Genomic DNA, 20957 nt, shown 5'->3' with positions numbered 1-20957 from the left:
TGTACTCACAACATAGTCATGGCTAGAGCCATACAAGACTATTCATGTTAAGAGACCCAGAGAAAGGACATGGGCTGAATATAGCCAGATTTCTGCTTTAATAAAATGTTGAGAGGGGGGGGAACCATACAAGGTAAATTAAGATAAAAAACAATGGTAAGACATGGCCTGAGATTGTTGATCGGCACTTAGTTGATCAGTGAAGATGAGAGTAGACCACAATGAGTGAGGGAATACTTTAAAAGGTTATCTGTAAATACATTCATTAAATATATAAGATTCAACAGGTACCCTTTATGTTATTACTGAAAGGAGGAGAAAAGCAATTAAAAAATAGTTAAGCAAAAATAAAACATTTTTGATGTTAAAAAGATAAGTCATATTTCAAAAAAGCCTTAAAACTTACACTTGAATGAAATCTTCTGCATCACTGAAAAGATTTCTTCAAAATCAGACAATTTGCTGAGAGATATTTACATAGCAAGTTTTTCATCTACCCCAAAAGAAACCTCTCATAGTTTAGAAATAGCTTTCCCTATAAGGATGAACATTTCCTTCTGTTGTAATCACATTCCTTCAAGCAATCAAAATCTTAAATTTACCATTCCAGTTTTCTTTTTCTGATTTCTACCCCTTAGATGCTACTACCATAGATGAATAAGCCTCCACCATTTTTCTTCATCATGAGATAAGTGCTAACAACACACACACATTGTCTTCTCCTTACCCTGTGAGCACTCATTTAGAAATTTCTACCACGACCTTTAAGATGTCCTCCAAAGAACCAACTAAAGGAAAACCATTAACAAGCTAATTTTTTGCAGTTCGGCAGCAAGCCATGTCGTCCAGAAATGATCCCCAATTCACTGGATACATCTTTCACTCAGGACTCTGTAGAACCTGTGGTTGAGTTCCAAGAACAAGGTCCATTGAAACAAGGTCTGCCTTAGTGCCACAAGCTGTATAAAGCTGTACTCTGCTGCCTATATGGCTATGTCCCTATACAAGTAAATAAAACATGCCAGAGCATGTTGTCTAGCCACAAAGTAAAGGGGCATGATACAGCTTGCATCCACATAGCTAAAGGCTTCTCCATACAGGATGTCAGGAGAGACAAGCACTATCCCCACTGCCCCGTGGGAACTGTCACCCTTTGCTTTCTCCCAGCTCTCAGGAAGACAGGTCAGGACTGGATCAGGGAGCACAGTGAAAACTAAGTAGATGGACAGGGATACAGCTTGAGCCCTTGGCCTCTCTCTGCCTCAAAGTATAAGTACTGCATATAGATCCAACAAAAGTCCAAAAAAGGTTCGAAAGAAATGAGCAATCTACGAGCACATTCCTACTCACAACCAGCCTACGAATGTCCCTACAACATGCCAGACTATCCTGTTCTCTACCACAACAAGAGCTATGCCAGGAGTTGTAAGGGGAACGAGTTGTTCTCTAAACAGTTGAGACTGCAGGTCACCCATACTCTCTCTCCTCCTGAAAGCACTTCTTAAAAGGACACCTGTGGTCCTAAGACGCTCTTGTATTCATGATTATGAACTGAAGGCCACAAAGCTACAGCTAAGATGAGACTCATGAAAAGGCAGTGTCCAAATGGCACTTCTCTCAGGAGTCTTTAATAGAGAAAACTGACGCCTGAAGAAACAGAACAGTGAGGCACATTCAGAAAAAAAAGCAATTTGCTCACAAGCATGAGACACGGGAGGCTGGCAGGATGAAACCTGAGTGTACTGGCTAAGGCAGTGCCTGTTTTGAGAACAGATTAGTTAGTTTCCTGTTACATCAAACAGTAACTTTCATCAGTCCTACGTTCACTTAAAAAAAAAATAGAAAAAAACTCTACTGACATCACACTTAGGGCTGGGCAGAAAGTGGCAGATTAGGAAATACCATGAGTCACTGCAAACACAGAACACATAGAGTTTTAAATCTTCTGTGCAAAATCTAGTGTTACAAAAAAAAAAAAAAAAGGCAACACAGCCAAAGTGAACTACACCACAACTAGAGTAAGAGCGGCGGTCTGCCTTCAAATAAACAAGGCAGCTGGGGAAAATAAGAACATTGTAAAAACGACAGGGTAAGACATAGGCAGGCTGCAGGAAGGAACAAGAGCAACACAATTCAGCAATCAAGAAGGAAACATCAGCTAAAATAAGCTGATGGGTGGACAAGGAGGAAATAATATTAAGCCGAAAAAACAGATACAAATGAAAGAAAAAGAAAATGATGCAAAGAAAGCACAGCCAACAGATCTATGCTCCCAGAAAGAATTCACTCTGGACAAGTTTTGAATATACCTTTATATGCAAGAAAGAAAACCGAAATATAAACACACATACAAGCATAAGAATGATTTCTTATAAACTTAGCTGCAATGTATTAGAAGGGGAAAAAAAAAAAAAAAAAAAAAAGCACTAGTGGAATACTGCGATACATAAAATATTTTTAGGAATAGTTGAAAACAATTAGAACAAAGGGTAGCAGCTTTACCTGGTCTGGAAGTAAATAAGACACTAGAGAGGAAATAAAATGGGGAAATAAAAAACAGGCAGTGAAGAAAACTACAAAAGAACTAACAGACACATACTTATCCACTATGGTTCCAGCTCAGCATCTCATTGTCTGAACCAGCAGAACACACCAGTGTTGCAGAAAGGCTACTAAGACACCTAGGGCAAAGAAAGTGGCATCTCTCCTAGCAATTATAAAGTTTCCCGACAGGGTGAAGCAAAGTAAACTGTATTATTAAGGTGAACATAGCAATGCTTGTCAGCAGCTAAAAATTAATGCTATTTTGAGGGTGTAGTTCAAAATGAATCAAGATAATTAGAGATGCAAGCTTTCTGTATAAAGCTATTAGAATTTAGGATGAAAAAAAAATCTTTCCTTTAGGAACCATTTCTGGCTTGACTTCAGGGGATTTTTTTCAATGTAAGTGGAAGCGTAAGAGGAAGGAAGAATGCTGGAATTATTAACAGCTGAATAAACTTTGTTAAGAGAAGTACAGCCCAACTGCAGAGGAGTTTGTTGATAATACAGAAACAAGGAATCAGATCAATAAGTGCTAATGAAAGCATTAAATCTTCATATTTTCCAGATGGAAGGTGGATTAACTGGTTTTATAGATCCTGACAGTCTCTTCTTCAGGTCCCAACATCCAATAAGGTCAGATTACTACCGCTGCCTTTATGTTGATGGTTTTTATTATTATTTTAATTAGAAACCACCAAAGCGAGTATAAATTCTCTCAAGGCAGCAAGTACTATGAAAAAGCTTTCTCTTTTTTTTTAAATTCTTGAGACAGAACTACTTTGAAAAGCCTCCAAGTGATACAGGAACCCCAATTCCACTCCTATCAAGCCATAAGATTTAGACATTTTATTGGCAACAGTCTCACTCGCGTAGATTAAAACTTGTAATCAATGTCTTTTCTGAGAGAATATAAAATTTGGAAACAAAGTAAAAAAAAAAAAAAATCTCCTTTCTGCCACCTATTACACTTAGGATTTAGAAAGCTTTCAATGGTGATAAATCGCTGGAAAAATTATATATAAAAATTACTTAACTCCAAAATAAAGGAGTTCCTTGTAAATATGTCAATAATACACTTTTCTGAAGTAATTCATACTCTTGCCAAGATTTTTTCCCCTAAGAACATAATTAGCATATTTCTAAGTTGGAAGACAGAATTCTCAGTGTGCAGTAACAGTAAAGATCGATTCACCAATTTACCATGAAAATTTGGAACTTGTTAATCAGAATATCCATCTCCTCTGCAAAAACAAAAACATCGTGAGCACTTTGGAATGTCAATTTGTTAACAAAATCATGACTTCGAACCTGTTACCTGCTTTTTGAACTGTCTAATTCATGTGTGCAACACATCAGTACATTGTCTGGCACAACAGAAGCCAAAATATTTTATTAACATAAGCCAAGCTAATGGTTCCTCCCACATTAATTATAACAGTTTGACAAGAAATGGTGATGAAACAACAGAAATATGCTACCTTTTAACAAGCTTTTAAAAAGGGACCAGAAGAAGAAGAAGGGGAAGAAAAAATGAAAGTCCACCTCCCAGCTGAAAATCCTGTTTTCTGTTTTCTCACCTTGAAGTAACTTAGGAGGAAAAAAAAAGCACGTCGTTTAATGGAGGAGGTCAAAGCTGAGACTTGATTTAACTCAATTGCCACATTTAACCACATCAACTTGCCACATCCCACAAGAAAAGCAAGGCTGAGCTGTGAGAGGCTGCAGATGGGAAAAGACAAAGTACTGGAAGGAGCTGTCAATCAGTAGGTGGCACTCTTCAAGCTCTGCCAGTAGGAAGCCAGGTACCAGCACAAGTGAAGACATATTGCACAGAAAAGTCTGGATCTTTAGGAGAAATATGAACAAGAAATAATGAGCAATCCTAACCATACCTGACATTCATGGGGGATGCAATGGCTTCATTTCAATACTATAGACAGCAAATCTCGGATCTAGTCTCCAAAGTTCCTAGGAATTACAGCTTTTGAATGCTGTAAACATTTCAGATGAATGCTGCTGTATACCAGAGTACTAAAACCAGTACTTCACAAAATTCTCCATTACATCTGCACAGAACACCCTGGGTGCAATCTTATAGCCAATTATGCAGAATGAAGTCAAACTGGTGAATGATAAAAAGATATTTTAACGTAACAAAAACGCAGCATAATTATTTAGATTTTGCCACAAATGTTTTTCAGTGCTGTCCACCAAATTCGTTACAATAAGTAGAACATATAACTAAATCTTTTGGAATAATATATGAATTGTGACTCCTGTAATATATACTAGTGAAAATGTAGCCCACACACCTAAAGATTCAATTGTTTTTAAGAGTTAGATCAATACAAGATATGATAAAAATGAAAACATTGTTCCATAAAACAGGTGTCAAATTTTTCTGTTCCTCCAAATAGTCTTTCTTCATTTAACACTTATAGGCTTTTTTTTTTTTTTTTTTTTTTTTTTGTATTTTAAATACAGATCCAAATCAATGCATATTACTGCTCATTTGATGAAGCACTAAAGGAAGAGCAGATTTAGTAACAAAGTTTGAGTACAGGTACGTGTAATTGAAACAGCCAGCAGAGGGAGTATAAAACGAAACAAAAAATATGCAGATGTTTTTCTTCTTTTTATATTTTTACTTACAATGTTAGCTTTCTTTTAGAACAATGCAAAAAGCACGAAACTAAAATATTTAAAAATATATAATTTTAAAACATTAAACGTAATGACTAGAAATGATAACGTTTCAAAGTAGCACTAAAAATTTTTGCTCATATTAGCTCTGCCAAACTGAATGACAATTTTAAATCACAGACAAGGTTAAAGACCGATCAACAACCTGCATAAGCCAGTTCCAAGTTGTAAACCCAGAGACAAAGAGACTCTCATTTTTAGTTTATGAATCCAAAACCAAATTCATGTTTCAAGAATTGAGAGAATAGAAAGTATGATGTATTTTTATTAGAATGCAGCACAAAATCTTACAAGTGAACAAAAAGGTACTGTTGTACTGATCTGTACAACAGAAGGATTTTATAGAGATTAAGCCAAGTACATGCCCCAGATCATACGTGGAAATGAGCATTTGCATGACTGTTTCAAAAGCCACTAAGTCATATACATGTATATGCTGAAATAAACACCCTTCTTTACACTTTCAGGTTGTCACCATATCTAGCTTAAACACCAACCAAAGGAGGAAGGACATGAACAGGGGTGACTGGAGCCATCAGCTCCAGTTTAGGAACTTAAGTTTAAGAACCTCGGATGAGCTGCCACCCTACTCTCAAAAGTGACAGAGACACCATCTCCCAAAGCATTTGCACTGTGCATAATTATTCCTTCCATGGTCCTTCTGAAACAAGGGACAAGCTTACTGAACTAGAAAGGCTTTACCTACTTTCTCAAGGCCGACGCTCACTATGTGCCCGCAAGCCACGAGGCAAATGTAGACAGCAAAGATGAGGAGGCAAAGGGACTGTGGATTAGTTATTTCAAAAGTAAACTGTGTGCTTTATAGGTATTTTAGCAAATGGTTGCTTAACTCAGACAAACACTCCTTCACTGTTAACTGGGTGCATTCCCTTTCTATGCTGTTCCCTCTTTCTCTCCGAACAGAACAGTAGTGCTTCTGAGCAGGATGCATGGTGGGACTATACAATAATGCAAAGTGGGGTATTACGACGCCCCAGTCCTGATGGGAACTGCTGAATGACACCACTTACCATCATAACTGCACACAGTTTCGGCCACAGTTCTGTTTCTCTAACCAATGTGGAGCCAGAATCCCTGGGGTGAAAACTGGGGATAATTCTGTTTTCTACATTAGCGCGTACATGTTAAGGATGGTTTAACCGCAAAAGGAAACTCTGTCCACCTGTATGCATGAGATTTGTTGCTGAAGATCAGCACTTGACTCAGAACACCCTGACTGCAAGTAATGAAGAGACAGACCAGAAAAAAAAGAAAAGAAAAAAAAATTCAAGCCAAGATTAACTTTCCCACCAGCACAGGTACCTGGAATACTTCTAACTTTATTTAAACTTTAATGATTATTTTCTCACACGATTACAGATCTTATTGCATCTACTGTTAGAGTTTTACTCAATCTGAAAGTCTTGACATCTGTCACATGTAGGTGCAGGATAAACTTGCTGCATCAGAGAACGAGCAGATAAAACAACTCCACATAAAATATCCATACACTGGTAATACTTGCACCAAGCAGGAAGATCCCGCAATGTAAAATATTCATATTTGATTTGTGCACAGCTTGAGAGACCTCTTGTGTAGAAGGAACATGGGACATTCCCCTGCAGGTAAGACATTTCACAAGAACCTGAATGCCTGGCAATGGGCAGTATCTTAAATACAGCAGAACACCAATAGAGAATTGATCCAGGATGGTAGATATTATACATCTCCCAAAACACTATGTTATGCACCAAGTTACAGATTTAAAAAAATTCAGAACACCACACACCATACGCAGTTAATATAAGCCTCTGCAGTCCAGTGCTTTAATTGGAGTCTTAAAAAGTCAAATATGGAACAAACTGAATACTGCAGGATCTAACCTTTTAATAAAATCAGTAACTTCTAACAAAATCCTGATAGGAGTGCATGCACATCGAAAGAGGTCAGACAAGAAGAACACATCTTTAGCAATTTCATTGGTCTTGAAGATTCTGTTTGGTGACTTTTAAGTCTCCCACTCAAAGAGCGCATCTCAATTCTCTTCCATACAGAACTCACCAGTTGCCCTCTGTAAAAAAAAAATATTTAGACTTTGTCTCAAGTGTCAAAGAGTGTATGTATGTATACGTGTATGATTTAGAACCTAAAATAAAATTCAAGAAACAAAGCCCATGAGATGCAGCACATAACCTTCATTATCCTATATCATTGTACCCTCTTGAGCACAATAATTATCTTCCTGCCGTACTGTAAGCGGGACTGTGTACAGTACTCCACACAGTTGGACGAGTGGTCTTTGTAATAGCCGCATCATAACCGAATAAAAGAGTATTTTGTTTGACTTCCCTCTGCTTCTCTTTCTTCAGCCTGGTTTTCAAGGGAAATTTTATGCAAACACTTAGGGGGGGTGAGGAGGGCTGGGGAGTGCTGTACAGATATGTATGCATGCACACACATGGATGTCTGTCTGTCTGCCTGACCTCTCTAATACCTTTTGAGCCCATTGGCCAGTTTCAACTACATTCAAGAGTCGAGTCGAGATATCACGCATTTAGGTTCTTGAAAGTTTCATGAGAGCAGGCTGCAGAGCACAGAGAAGTGTCTCCCCAGAGAGACAGGCTGCATGTCTTATTAGATGTCAGAAAACTCTCGGGGAAAAGAACCATTCTGCCCCTTTCCTGCCTGCAGGAAAATCTTCAAAGGTCACAACCAGTCAAAGATGACCAAGTTTCTTCCAGTCAAGTGTTCACAAAACAGCTCAAATTGAATTCATCGTTCCTTTTAAAATGTTGTTTTGAATAGAGCTGATGTTTTCCATGCCTTCTTTCTCTTGGTCTAGCATAAGAGAGAACTGCCCTACACGACACAAGTTCCCCAGCCAGATCCCTTGCTCCCAAGACTACTTATTTTAAAGCATCAGAGTTGTGCTACTTGCATGACTAGCGCTCCACTCCTCTCAAACACAGAGAAAATAAAAACTAGAACTTAAGAATCCCTTCAGGCCTTAAAACTGAGCAAGTATATGGTTCTGTAGCATAATCAAATATTGCATGAAGTTTCCAAAGGACAATGGGGCATGTATATAGTGGTCTTTATACACCTCTACCATATAACAGAACAAGTACTACCACACTTGATAAAGAGAGCTGTTAGGCAATAAGGAGGTTTCAGCTGACGTCTCTATAGCTCTTCTCACATCCTCCAGAAATACGTACACGCATGAACTAAATACTATGTACCTGTATCTGAAAAGCTACCCAACAAAAGTGAAAGCGTGCCAAGATACCATATCGCGAGTTCAGGGACACCTTAAGGCATAAATCTGTGACTTCAGAGATAGTCAGGCGAAAGAAGAAAAAAAAAAAAAAAAAGTCACACCAGCCACAGCTGGTGGAAGCCACCCTAAAACCACACCGCTAGGTGACCAGCGGTGTCCGATGAAGCAGCGTTTCAGTCCGAAAGCACCGTGTGCCCCAAAGCCCTTCGCTCCCGCGGCTCCGCCGCAGACCGGGGACCCCGAGACTGGGGCCGAGGGGCTCCGGGGAGATGCCCCCTCGAGACGCCCTCGAAGGGGGGTCGCCGGCCCCGGGGGGGCTCGGGGCGCTCCGGGCGGGCCCCGGCAGCGCACGGCGAGCGCGGCCGTGCCCTGGTGGCCCCGTAGCGAAGCCCTGGCCGAGGAAAGTGGGCAGCCGGTGGCGAGGCTGGCTGGGGAGCCCCGAGCCCCCCGCGTGTGGCAGAGCCGCCGGGAGGTGCGGGAGGATGCGCGGCGCTGCGCCCCGCTCGGTCCTCCGGTCCTCCTCCTCCTCGTCTTCCACCGCTTTTCTGCCGGCTGCCGAGACCGCGAGGCTTCCTCACCGCCCCTCGGAGGGAGCAGGGGGGGCGGCCCCCGCTCCCCCGGTACCGTTGGTGAGGGAATCGAGCAGCACCAGGCAGCAGGCTGCTGACACGCACACCCGCGGCGTTACGCCCGGCGCCGGAGCGATGCGGATACGGCCGCCACAAAGCGCTCGGGCACGCCGAGCATCCCCTTTGTCCGTGCATCCTCGCCGCTCCTCCATGCGTCCACGCACGCCCCGCGCACGCAGCCCCTTTGTGTGCTCGCCTCCCCCCCCCCCGCTCACAAAGAAAGCGATGCCCTTGCCTCTCCTCGCCGCATGCACCCAGCCTCGGACACGGCCCTTCGTCCCCCCCCGTCCTCTCCGCCGGGCGGTACCTACTTGTGTTCAAGAAACAGTCCGTAAACCTCCTAAAGCAGCTGGCAGAATTAGATCCATCTTCCATGTCTGGCCCTAGGAGCAGGGGAGCCGAGGAGGAGGAGAAGAAGAAGGCGCCTCTCTGCCGCTGCTGCCGCCTCGGAGTCCCGCTCCTGCCGGGGCCGTCGCCTCCTCGGATCCCGTCGCCGCGGGCTGCTGCCGCTGCAGCCCCGAGGGAATCGCAGGACCACGGGCGAGAGGCGGCCGGGGGGAGGAGGAGCCGGGAGTGGTGCTGCCGGGGGCCGCCGGCCGTGGAGCGGAGCAGCAAGCCCTGGATGGAGGAAGAAGAGAAGAGTCTCCTCCTGCCGCTGCCGCCTGGATGGGCGATCAAGTGAGCTGCTGCTGCCGCTGCTCCGCCAACATCTCTTCCTCCTCCTCCTCCTTCCCTCCCTTGGAGACTCGTGAGGTTAAAGGAAGACGAGGAGGGGAAACGAGGAGGCGGCGGCAAGAAGTAAAAAGAAGATGGAGAAGCGGAGGAAAAGGAGGGGATTGGAGCGAGGAAAGGAGCCGCCGCCGCTCTGGGGACGATGCTGGCGGAGGCGGCGGAGGAGGCTGTCCCTGCAGCGCGGCTCCCGCTGCTGCTGCTGGTTGTTAGGAGGAGAAAGAGGGAGCTGCAGGCAGCCGAGCCGCCTCCGGGAGCGGGGGGAGGAGGAGGAGACCCGCCGCTGCCTCCACCTCCGCCGCTCTGGCCATGGGAGTGGAGCGGGCGGCTGCCGGAGCCGGGCTTTTCCCCGGGTGCCGCAGCCAGGGGGGCCGAGGGGCGGGCTAAGAGCCGCTTCTCCGGGTTGGACATGCTTCCGCTCTTCCCTCCCTTTCGCCGTAGTTTAAGGCAGGACGTCTAGCAGAGACAGCGGAGTAGGCAGAGAGGGGAAGCCGCGCAAGGACGGAGCAAAACGAGAGGCGACCGCGGTCCGCTCCTTCGCTCCCTCCGGCAGCCCCCGGCCGGCACCGCCCGTGCACCCCGGCCCCCTCCGTCCCGAAATCCTCACATTCCCGGTCCCCCTTTAGGCCGGAGGGGGACGCGGCGCTACCGACCGCCGAGCGGCTCCGATCCCCTTTTAAAGTCCGCTTCTCCTCGTGCTCCCGCCTCGCCTTCACAGCGAGAAAACGCTAACAAGCTGTATTTTCTTCCAGCAACGCAAATATTGCCCCGTATGTGCGTGCGCGTCTGCAAAGAGGCAGATAAAATCACTGCAGTGCCGCTTCCAATACCGAGCCCGGCCGCCAGAAAACGCCCACTGGCGGAGCGATCGCTTCCCAAGCTGCCTCCCTTCCTCCCGCTCCCAGCCGCACACCCAGGAGCTACGGCACAGCGCTTACCTAAAGGGAACGCAGGCAGAGACGCGAGGAAAAGACCCTCCCCATGCGGCCTCGGCACCCGAAGCGGCGATTTCCAGCCGCCCCGGGCGAAAGGCGGGCGCCCTGGGGCGCCTGGCACGAAGCCGCCGGGGAGCGGACCCTGGGTGCCCGCAGAGCATCGCCCCCCGCTCCCCGGGGACAGGCTCGGGCCGCTCCCCCGACGCCCCGCACCGCACTCGTGTGCCCCCCCCTCTCCCCTTTCTCCGCCGGGGGCAGGCAGCCCCCAGCCCCGTGTCTCTCAGTCCCCCAAGCCGCCCCCCCCCGGCTCCCCACGGTCTACCTGGGAGAGGGCCCCGGAGGCTGCGGTAGTCCCTGTGCCCTGACCTCGCTCCCCAGTGCCCGGTGCCCGCCGCTCCGGAGCGGGCCCTGGCGAGCCGCCCGCCCGGAGGGGTCCCGGGACGCGGCAGGAGCCTCCTGCCCGCTGTGCCGTCCCGACAGGACCGGGACAGGGATGGGGACGGGGAGAGGGACCGGGACGGGGCTTCCCAGCACTACCCGGAGCCGCCCCGGTCCAGCCCTCCCGGGCCGGTAGCGCGGAGCCCCGGCCGCGCTCAGGCGTCCCGCAGGCGGCACCCCCAGGAGAGGCCGGCCCCAGGGGAAGCCGGGGGGGATCCCGAAACGGAGCGGGGCCGAGGGCAGCGCTCGGAGCCCCCGCGGCGCAGATTTCGTTGTCGCCCTGAACCCGCTGAGCGCAGGGCGCAGCTGAGGGGAGACGGAGCTCGGAGCCCGGCGGGGGTGCGCTCAGGCCGGCCGCCCCCCGAGTTGGGCCAAGGGGGCGACACGGGGAGCAGAGGAGGTAACACGGGGAGCACAGGATACGATACGGGGAACCGGCAGTCCGCTATTTGGGCTGCCCCTGCCCGCTCCGCTACCCAGCGGCAGCGCTCACCTGTGCGCCCCGCCCGGCCGGGGCTCTGCCTCCATCCCTCCCTCTTCTCCTTCCCTCCCTCCCCGCCTGCCGCAGGTGTGTTCCCCTCGCAGGTGTTCCTCTCCCCGGTTATCGCTGGCAGAGCTCCCTTTCCCTGTTCCCCCGGCATCCCAGAGGAGCGGCGGCGGCCGCTCCGCTGCGCTCCCGAGAGCGCCCGGGGAGGGTTCCCGGGGGGTCCCGCCGAGCCCCCGCCACCCTCCCGCCCCGGGGCAAGAGGGTCCCGTCTCCCTTCCTCGGCCCCGCTGCAGACACGCCACCAACCTGTGCTTCTCGTCCCGATTTCAAACTCTTGCCGCGGTTTAGCCGCGCCGTTTCAGGACTTCGGTTAACGTTAGAAAAAGGACGAGCTTCCACGCTGGGGGCCGATTTGCGTTATGGTCATCCGGCAGCACACGAAATAAGGTGTTTCTCTACAAATAACAATGCTTTCAAATGAAATCCCGTGTGCAGCTCGCTGAACGTTAGCTGCCAGCGGGAAACAAGCCCCGGACTCGCAAAGAGGTTCAAACGCCAAACCAGATTAAAGAGTCATTTAAAAAGAAAAACACAGAGCAAAACAACTCACAGAGGGGCAGGTTTTACTAAACTGCTTTCATCTGTATGGTTCCTGAAACCTGCTGCTGCTCAAAAATCCTGAACCGAAATACAGAAAGATGCATCAGCTTCTGCGACACATTTTCCTGCAGTATACTTGACTTTATCAGTACAGTTTAATAACTTCAATTTAAGGTGTCTATTCGTGCGAGGTGTTTTTATTTCTTTAAAACCAGCCATTATTTACCTGCTTCGCACAGACAGCTTTCCTCTCGGAACTGCTGGGGGATCACTGGGGAGCCAGCAACTATTTAAAGTCTCTGAGAAAAAGGCTTAGCGAACGGAAACAAAACTTTAGTGAATTGTGCTTGGTTGTTGCAGTCTGTTTGCTAAGCAATTAACAAATTGTATTTTGTTAGTATTAGAAAATCTGTAACGCCAAATTATTGAAATTGAAAGGGAGAATGAAATTGAAATGACTGAGCATTCACCTGAAAAAGTGAAAGGTGCTCCTTTACACAGATTAGTCCCAAATTGTTCTTCTGTCAATACCAAATTACTGAAACTACATTGACAATTTATAATTGTAGAAATCTTGTTTGACTATGCTAATTTATGCAGAATTCCTCTATTGTTGGTCATCCAAACTACAGTTGTTCAAATATCACTGCCTGAAACTGGATATCTGAGTATTTATATAAGGAATGTGAATTTTGCATACATAAATATGCATGTGTATATTCAACAAAGTAGGCAAAATACATTTTGATTTGTAAGAAATCAAATCTTCTAGACAAACAGCTTTCAGGATAAGGGTTATTGGCAAACTGTTCATTTGATTATTATTCATTAACCATTGGCAATTCATACCTGATTGGTCACCTAATTCTTGGCAAGGCAGGCAAAAGCAATTATAGAAGAAACGTTAGATGACAATGAAAATTAATTTTCAAGATAAATACATATGGATTTGTAAAATATATTGATTTGCAGACAGACAAATATGCTTGGTTTTCATCTAAATATTTGGGAATAAATTAGCAATGAATCACATTTGCTTGTTCCCCTATATATCTGTAAATCTGATTTTCATTGTTCAGAGCATAACAATTTGCATCGCCAGAGCAACGATGCCACTGATGCAGCTGTGGTACTAACCATACGTCCACTTCGTTTGCCAGAGAAGTCTCAGCAACTCCAATAAGAAGTTTTGATCTGGAACAGTAAGCTTTGCTATATCATCCCATGAAAGGATTTTTTAAATTCTGAAACACAAATAAATGCAAATTAGAACACTCTTATGCATCCACTTGCATTAGTTGCAAGGACTCTGTTATCAATGTGTTGTATCAGGAGCACTGTGGGCAAAAATCTTTGGTTGTATTTGTGTGTTTAAATGCAATTTCACAATAGTTTAGAAGCTGGAGCTCTCACTGGAGCTGTCAGTCATTTTAGCGCACATCATACTTACAGGAAAAGGCCTGTTTAGAAAGCAGCAAATAAGTCTATTTGGCAATAATTTGGCAATATTAATCAAAATACTTACAGGAAAACATTGTTGTAATTCATTTTTTTCCTTTTTTTTTTTTTTTTTTTTTTTTTTTTTTTATTAAATACAGCTTAAAAACAAACACTTATTCTTTCCAGATCTGTCTGCTACATTTCAGCAATGACTGACTCATCTTTTATCTGGTCCCACTCTTTTGCCTCATAAATCACCCTATCTCACTCATCATCCTTATATTCTTAGAGACCCCTCTATGATGCAAGATCAATTCCTTGGAAGAAAAAAGAAATGGGATAAGACATGATGGGGAAAGAGAGTTTATAAAGATCCAGGGTGGCAGCAGTACAGGAGCTGACTGAACCAGCCTCCTGAAGGTGGGTGAGGCAGGAGCAGCAGCAATGAAATACACAGAAGGCAACCTACTGGAAAGGTGGGGGGCTGCAAACTGAGGAGGGAGAAAAGGATAAATGCAGCTAAAACCCAAGCTTCAGGGCTGAGTAAAGAGAGCCCCATATTAAATCCCTTATGGAAAAGTCCTGTGCAAGTTAATAAAAATAACTGCATTTTTTCCTAGGTATTTTCAGCTAAATGATCTTACAGAATACAGTAATTATTACCCAGCTACTGAATTGCTGTCACAAATGAGAAACCTACAGGAAAGACATTGTTCCCTAGTCTTATTCTGTAAACCTTTAGAGCAATTTATACAGAAACCTATTTCACAGGGGATTGTTTTTACAGAGGATTGTTCTCAAACACTGTACGCATGCAAGGAGTAAACTTGTTTAAAGGCTATGTGTCAGTCGTTTTCTTTGATTCCTACAAGCACTTACATAAGTCACCACTTTTCCACAAGAATATTAACTGAGTGCTGACACCATGCAAACGTGGGTTCGCACTGCTGTGTGTGCCAGCAGCCATCTTGGAAGCACTTGGTGGAGTTGGGAATTACCTAGTCCAGAAGCAGAAGAAATACTCTGAGATCCAACATGAACTGCAATTCGTTCAGCAAGTCAAAACAACACAGTTTTTAAGATGTCCAGGTCTGTTCAGAGGTAACTAACATATAGAAAAAGAAAAAAAAAAAAAAGTAAATATATTGTTTGCTTTCAGTAGTTTGTTCAGCTCTGCTTACGTTGCTTCATTTTCTGCTCTGCAAGGCGACAACTGAAAGGTTATACAGCTAGAACCATAAGTCATACAAGTGACACAGTATGTGATCTATGAGGGTTAATACCTCAGTTATTAAAGTTGTGAAGACCATGTTTTTTCCTGGCATATTTTTTCCTTTCAGAAACAATCAAAACTATGCAAAATTTTCAGTATATATGTTTTTTTTTTTTTTTTTTTAGAGAAAAAAAAATCCAAGTCTTTATGAAAAAAAAAAAGGGGGGTACTTCTTGACTTCTTGTGCAAGGACATTTTAATCTGAAAATTTTCAGGTAAATATAATGCTACGTATTATACTGTTAGGAAATGCAGAAGATTAATTTTAAAAGAAATAAAACGCTAGTGTTAATGCACAAAGGATGCATTGTACTGTGGATTTGTTTCCTTTACAAGACTACATGAGTAGCTAAAGAAAGCCATCTTGCCATCTACCATGTTGTGCTGTCCAATGCAGTACAAAGATCAGATATTTATGGGTTTTATTATAGGCTGTTCAGTAAAGCAAACAGTTGTTTAAACTACTTTGTTAAAGAAAGAAGAAGAAGAAAAAAAAAAAAAAAACAAGCACAAAAGCATTTTCTAAATTAAAACTTCAACAGTAGCTATCTTTACAGATCCTTTACAGATAAACCAAAAGCACCATAAACAGTGTAAGCTTTTTGCTATAAAGGCCATCTTTTGAACCATATCTAGCACAACAGGATACTGGCTTGGGACCAGGGCCTCTTAGGTAGTAATGAAATACAAGCAGCAAACAACATAACAGTTGGCATGGTAGGCAACAGCACTATTGTTACCTAACACTAGCAAAATAACATATTTTATTGCAACAAAGATAAATAAGGTTATCAGGATTTTTGTATTTTTCTATTTCCATATAGAAACCTTCTAGAGTTAACGTATGGCTGAAGAACATTGTTATAATTTCCTATCTGCTAGAGCAATAAGTTATTTCAATTATCTGCTTAATTAGTACATACAAATTTTAACCTTTCCATGAATTAAAGTTACTTTAGAGTTACTTTATAATTAACAGACTTAAGAAAAATCCTAAAGAAATAAGAAGTTAATAGTGCCCTATCTTTTGTTCACCCCACTTTCAGATGTGCTAGCATGTAACACAGATCAGATGCTGCCATTGTCACAATAGGGATGCCAACGTTCCCCCATGGCCCTATCTTGAAACTCCCCTCTTCATCTTCCCCAAAATTTCCAACCACTAAAAATAAGTAGACTTTTCCCTGACACAGTTTGCACAGTTCCCAAGAAGTCCTACTGCCCCAGCATTGGCAAACTGATAGAACTTGTAGTATCAGTTTTAAGCTTAAGCATAAGGCTTTGTTCTAGCCTAAACCCACAGCTGACTCGTCTTTGATATTAACAGCAGGTGCAAAAATAAATGAAGAGACTGAACCCAGACTTTAGAATTACCTACAGAGAGAAGCAAAATTTATGTTGAATTCAAGTACCCTGTTGTGAGCATCACTCAGATAGAAGCAAGTTTCTCTTTTTACAAAAATGGTCCCTCCTTTTCATTTTAATTTCTCCTTTGTTTTCAACTTTATGACAAATCCCATTTCCCTCAGTAACTACCATGTTCCCCTCTGGGAAGAACAGGGCTATTGCTCCATCCCTATCTGTTAAAAAGGTCAATCCTGGAACTGTGTCTCCTGATAGTTAAATGTAGTCACTATCCTTCAGATTTAACGCTCTGATGAGACGAAAAGTACAAATAAATGCATACTTCTAGAAGCCATGGGCTTAATTTTATTTATTTATTTATTTATTTTTGTTTCAATCCTTGCCCTGTTTCTTGGTGGAAACATACCCTTGCCATCCTGAAAACTAGAGCCCTTGACTTTGACATGAAAGCTTGGATTCCTCAAGTTTGTGGTGCAGCCCACAGCTCTCCAGTGTGCACTCAAGCAGATGCCACTGTAACATGCATTCATCCAACACTACAGTCAGACTAGTAACATTGAGAAAAGTTTAGTCTTTAAGTAACTTGTCTCTATCTCATCCTCGTTTTAACAACCAACCAATTCAACCCAACTTACCTCCCCACATGTACCCACTATGGATATATCCCTGCTGTCTTTATATACCACCCTAAGACACACTTCCTATCTTTTTCTTTCCTGTTGTTACACCTGTAGGTTCTCTGTCACTCTTCTCTTTTCTCTCTCTCCTCTCCCTCTCTCTCTCCCTCTCTCTCTCTCTCAAAAACACAGACCCAGTATTTCTCTAGCTGCAGAATCACCATAACAGTAGAGATTTCATTTGGAAAATAGTTTAAGATCAACATGAATAAAAAACTAAGAAATAACCAGAAACCATGAAACCATGTAGAAAGCTGGGGTAGTACTGCCACTGTCATTGAACAAATACACTCTCACATGCGCAACCCCAGACCATTGCAGACAAGCTTTATTTGATTCAACACAGTTCTCCTCAAGAAAAAAAAGACACCACTGCCATGCACTTTTATTCATTCTCTTTTATCTGCCTACTTATTCCCCATTATCTCCTTTGCCATGATCCAGCATACCCTTTTACTCTGAGGTTTCTTTTCCCTGTGCAAGGACCCTCAGTCCTTCGCTCCAGTCCACTATTTCTCCCCACACTGCCACATCTCGGCAAACAAACATCACGCTGACAGCTCTTCACCTGCCTTGTCCTTGTGGCTTATGAAGTCTTTCCCCAGAAGAAGCTCTTCCTCCTGCCCCTCAGCTGGCAGGGCTCCATGGAGAGCCCTGGCCCTCACTGAGGAATGGGGACTCTTCTCAAGCCTTGGGGCAGCTGCTGAGGAAGAGAAAGGACAGAAGCTGCTTGTGCTCCTCCTATTTAAAAAAAAATAAATTAAATTACATTCAGTAAATATACTTGACAGCAGTCCTGTTCAGGCTAGGAAGCTTGTTAGTCCTGCTAACCATCCAGGTTTGGGATTTTAAAATATATTGCTTTATTATGTAGAAATTAAATAGAGTAGTAGAGTGCAAAACATTGCAACTATTTTGGGACAGAACAGACCTGGGTATCTAGCAGATTTTTACAAATTGTTTATTTGAACAAATCATTTAAGGTTTTGTTTGTTTGTTTCCCTCATTTTCCTGAAAATCCCTGCACCTGAAGATAAAAGCAGAAGAGAAAGCATGGTGTTACCCCCTCTACACCATCCCTAGCTCAGCTTTCTCTTGCTGGATGCAGCCTGCAGAGAGAGAAATGCTGCACCTGTCTGACTGTTTCCAAGACAAAGCAGCAATGTGGATCCCACCTGATCACAGAACTCAGAATCCCAAAACTGAGAAAACTTTTGGCAATCCCTCTAGTTTGCAGTTTCTAAAAGGAGAAATAAATCATACAGTAGTCCCAACACCCGGGTTACATCAGACTGTTTCTGCATCTGATCTGGCTCATGCACACGCAGATACAATTATCTATCATTACATATTTTTTTTAAGTACAGATTGACATCCAGACTAAACAAGCCATTAATGCAGGAGCAACTCTGCCTTTATTTCTGGAGAAAGGGTTCCTTTGTGAGACCGCAAACCTTCCATTTAACCTAAAGCTCTATGTGGGGTTTTTCACCTGTGGTTAGTCTAACCTAAGTTGTGGTTTAGCTGAATGTGGCTTCACTAAACAAAATCTAAAGGATTTTGTTAGAAAAGCAGAACTTCTGGTGCCAGTAGCTTTCATTGCCTGTCAGCCCTTGTCCTGCCCATGGCTTGCACAACACAAGCTCAAACATGGATGCCATTTCCCTTGCCTACAGAACTATCAGAGTTGAATTCCTACCTCTTTCAGCCCCTTGGAGCTCCAAAATAGCAGTCTACTATTAGCCCAGCTTTAACTGATCCATGGGACAAGGATTTAACTGAGAGGGAAGGGGAACCACAGGAGCCTTTAAAGCAGGAAGGAAACAAAAAGGAAACAACCAGGCCAAATTTCAGTGGGAAGAAGCGGAGCGTGCTATGGAAGCAAACCCAGCGCCTCCCTGCCTTGTGGCTGGGCTGCATGGAGCCCATCCTCTGTTCCAGATCAGTGAAGTTATGAACCAGCAGTCCGACAGCAATCCCCAGATCCTTGAGGTCAGTCCTTGCTGCCATGGACTGGTTGCACATCAGCTACACTTCTTCCAATACATCAGCAAAGTGGTCATTCAGAGTCTTGCTCTTCCTCCTCATTTCCAGCCAGAACAAACGCATGGTCATTTTTGTTGGATCAGCTTTTTCTTCTGGCTTTCAGTATCTTCTCTGTCTCCTTGATATTTGGTATTTAAAAGGAGCAGTAATATCATCTTCCTCAGACTTCACTTTCTTTGATTAATCAAAGCAAACTCTTTTAGCTCCCTCAACAAATAGTAACTCCTGGTCTCCTGATCATTTTATGAGCCCTTCACCACACCTTTTCCACCTGAAATTCATCGTTCCTCTCCACAGGCGACTAAAACAAGACTCATTTCAGTGAGCTCTCATTAAGGTTTTGTAGATGGCTTAAGCACTTCCCCAGTTCTTCTGGAAAAACTTTTGCCCGGTACATCGTGGTTGCAATAATGTGGGGGGTAGTCATTGTTACCCAAGTCATTTTGTGACGAGCAGTCATGAGGGCTTTATTCTTGTTTGTTTCTAACTGATGAGCTCAGAGGCAAAATTCTTAGAGGTCCCCAGGTGAATGATTTTGCACTTTGTACTGCTACGTTTCAGCCTGCTTCTATTAGTACAGGCTTTAGAGTTCTCTGAATCATTCCAAAATCTGCTCTAGTTCCCCTCTGTGCAGACAATGGGCTCTCAAATTTTATAATCAATAAACTCTGCTAGCACACCCTTTCTTGCATGCAGGAAATAAAATATGAAAACAGCTCAGTCCCCCCAGAAAATCTTGCTAAATTCAACTCATAACCTTCTTTATGCCAGTGTTGCAATTGCCCTCCCTTCAGCTGTAAACACTTAACTTTATTCACAGGTAGTCTAAAGCACCCAAAGCTTCTGCAGACTTGACAAACACTCAAAGCATAGCCTGAGACCCCTGCAGAACAGGGAAGTATTATTCAAGAATGTTGTCTTGCAGAGGAAAAAACACACAGCAGTTTTTCCCTGAAGTTGTGCAGGAAGATTTAAAAAATAGCTCTAAAAGAGAGCTGAAAGAATGAGACAGAAGTGTCCTGGTTCCCCCTCTACTCCTCTGTCTGCAACATCACTCTGTTTTCTCATCCATCGCACGTATGAGGAAGGAGCCCAGGCTGGGGCTGGCTTTAGGCAGAGGCAAAGTAAGCAGATCCCAAAAGCCGCAGACTGCCAGAGGGCACCTGGCTGCCTGCTCTGCCCTTCCAGGAAGGCGAGCAGACGAGCTCTGCAAGCAGGGTAGCCACCCAAGGAGCGCAGCTCCAGCCCTGCCTTAAAAGCCTCCTGCTGTTTCAGCCGCTGAGGGTATGATCACAATGCATGGCTTGTCCTTACTGCCTGCTGTCATTCTTTTTTAAGGAAAACAAATTTGTGCTCTCCTTTGTTTTCTCTCTTCCCATGGTCATTATACGTGACACTAAACAGTTTTTAAAGCAAACCCTCAGATCTAACAGAGGTCTAATTTTTCAAATCCACACTCAGTGCTGAGATCAAACCATCCCCCCTCAGCTGTGAACCACCAGCCTTGTGTGCAAGACCCCTCTACAGGACATTCAATTACAAAGAACATAAATTTAACCCAATTTAATCTGAGAAGAAATTTAGAAACTCCAAGCAACAGTAACCAAACTGTTGTTTGATAGGGAAAAAAAATAGAAAAAAAAAGAAAAAAAAAAACACCCTTGGTTTGTTTGCTTGTTCGTAGGGAGCTATAAAGCCTCCACCTCCCCATCTCCTTTGGTGACACATACCTTCTCGTAAGTGAGAGCTTGTTCTCTGCCATCAAATACCTGTCCTGTCCTGAGCACAGAAGGAAGATTCACACTAGAGAT

General features: G+C 44.2%; 1 protein-coding gene across 2 annotated transcripts in view; it reads right to left on the bottom strand.

Moving 5' to 3' along the window:
• The window catches only part of PDE10A (phosphodiesterase 10A), a 366309-nt gene that overhangs the window by 172609 nt on the left and 172743 nt on the right, over window positions 1-20957 (bottom strand). Inside the window, exon 1 of one of the 2 annotated variants that reach the window (XM_068676940.1) lies at window positions 9468-11075. The exons of the other annotated variant lie outside the window; for it this stretch is intronic. Coding sequence (XP_068533041.1) covers window positions 9468-10296 — 829 coding nt within the window. The 5' untranslated portion in view covers window positions 10297-11075. Of the gene's footprint in view, window positions 1-9467; window positions 11076-20957 lie in introns of those variants that run through there. 2 annotated transcript variants of the gene reach the window in all.

The sequence above is a fragment of the Anas acuta genome, chromosome 3 (genome assembly GCF_963932015.1).
Source record: "Anas acuta chromosome 3, bAnaAcu1.1, whole genome shotgun sequence".
Classification (NCBI taxonomy): Eukaryota; Metazoa; Chordata; class Aves; order Anseriformes; family Anatidae; genus Anas; species Anas acuta.
The sequence above is the reverse complement of the archived record's forward strand: the minus strand, read 5'-3'. Positions and strand labels throughout refer to the sequence as shown.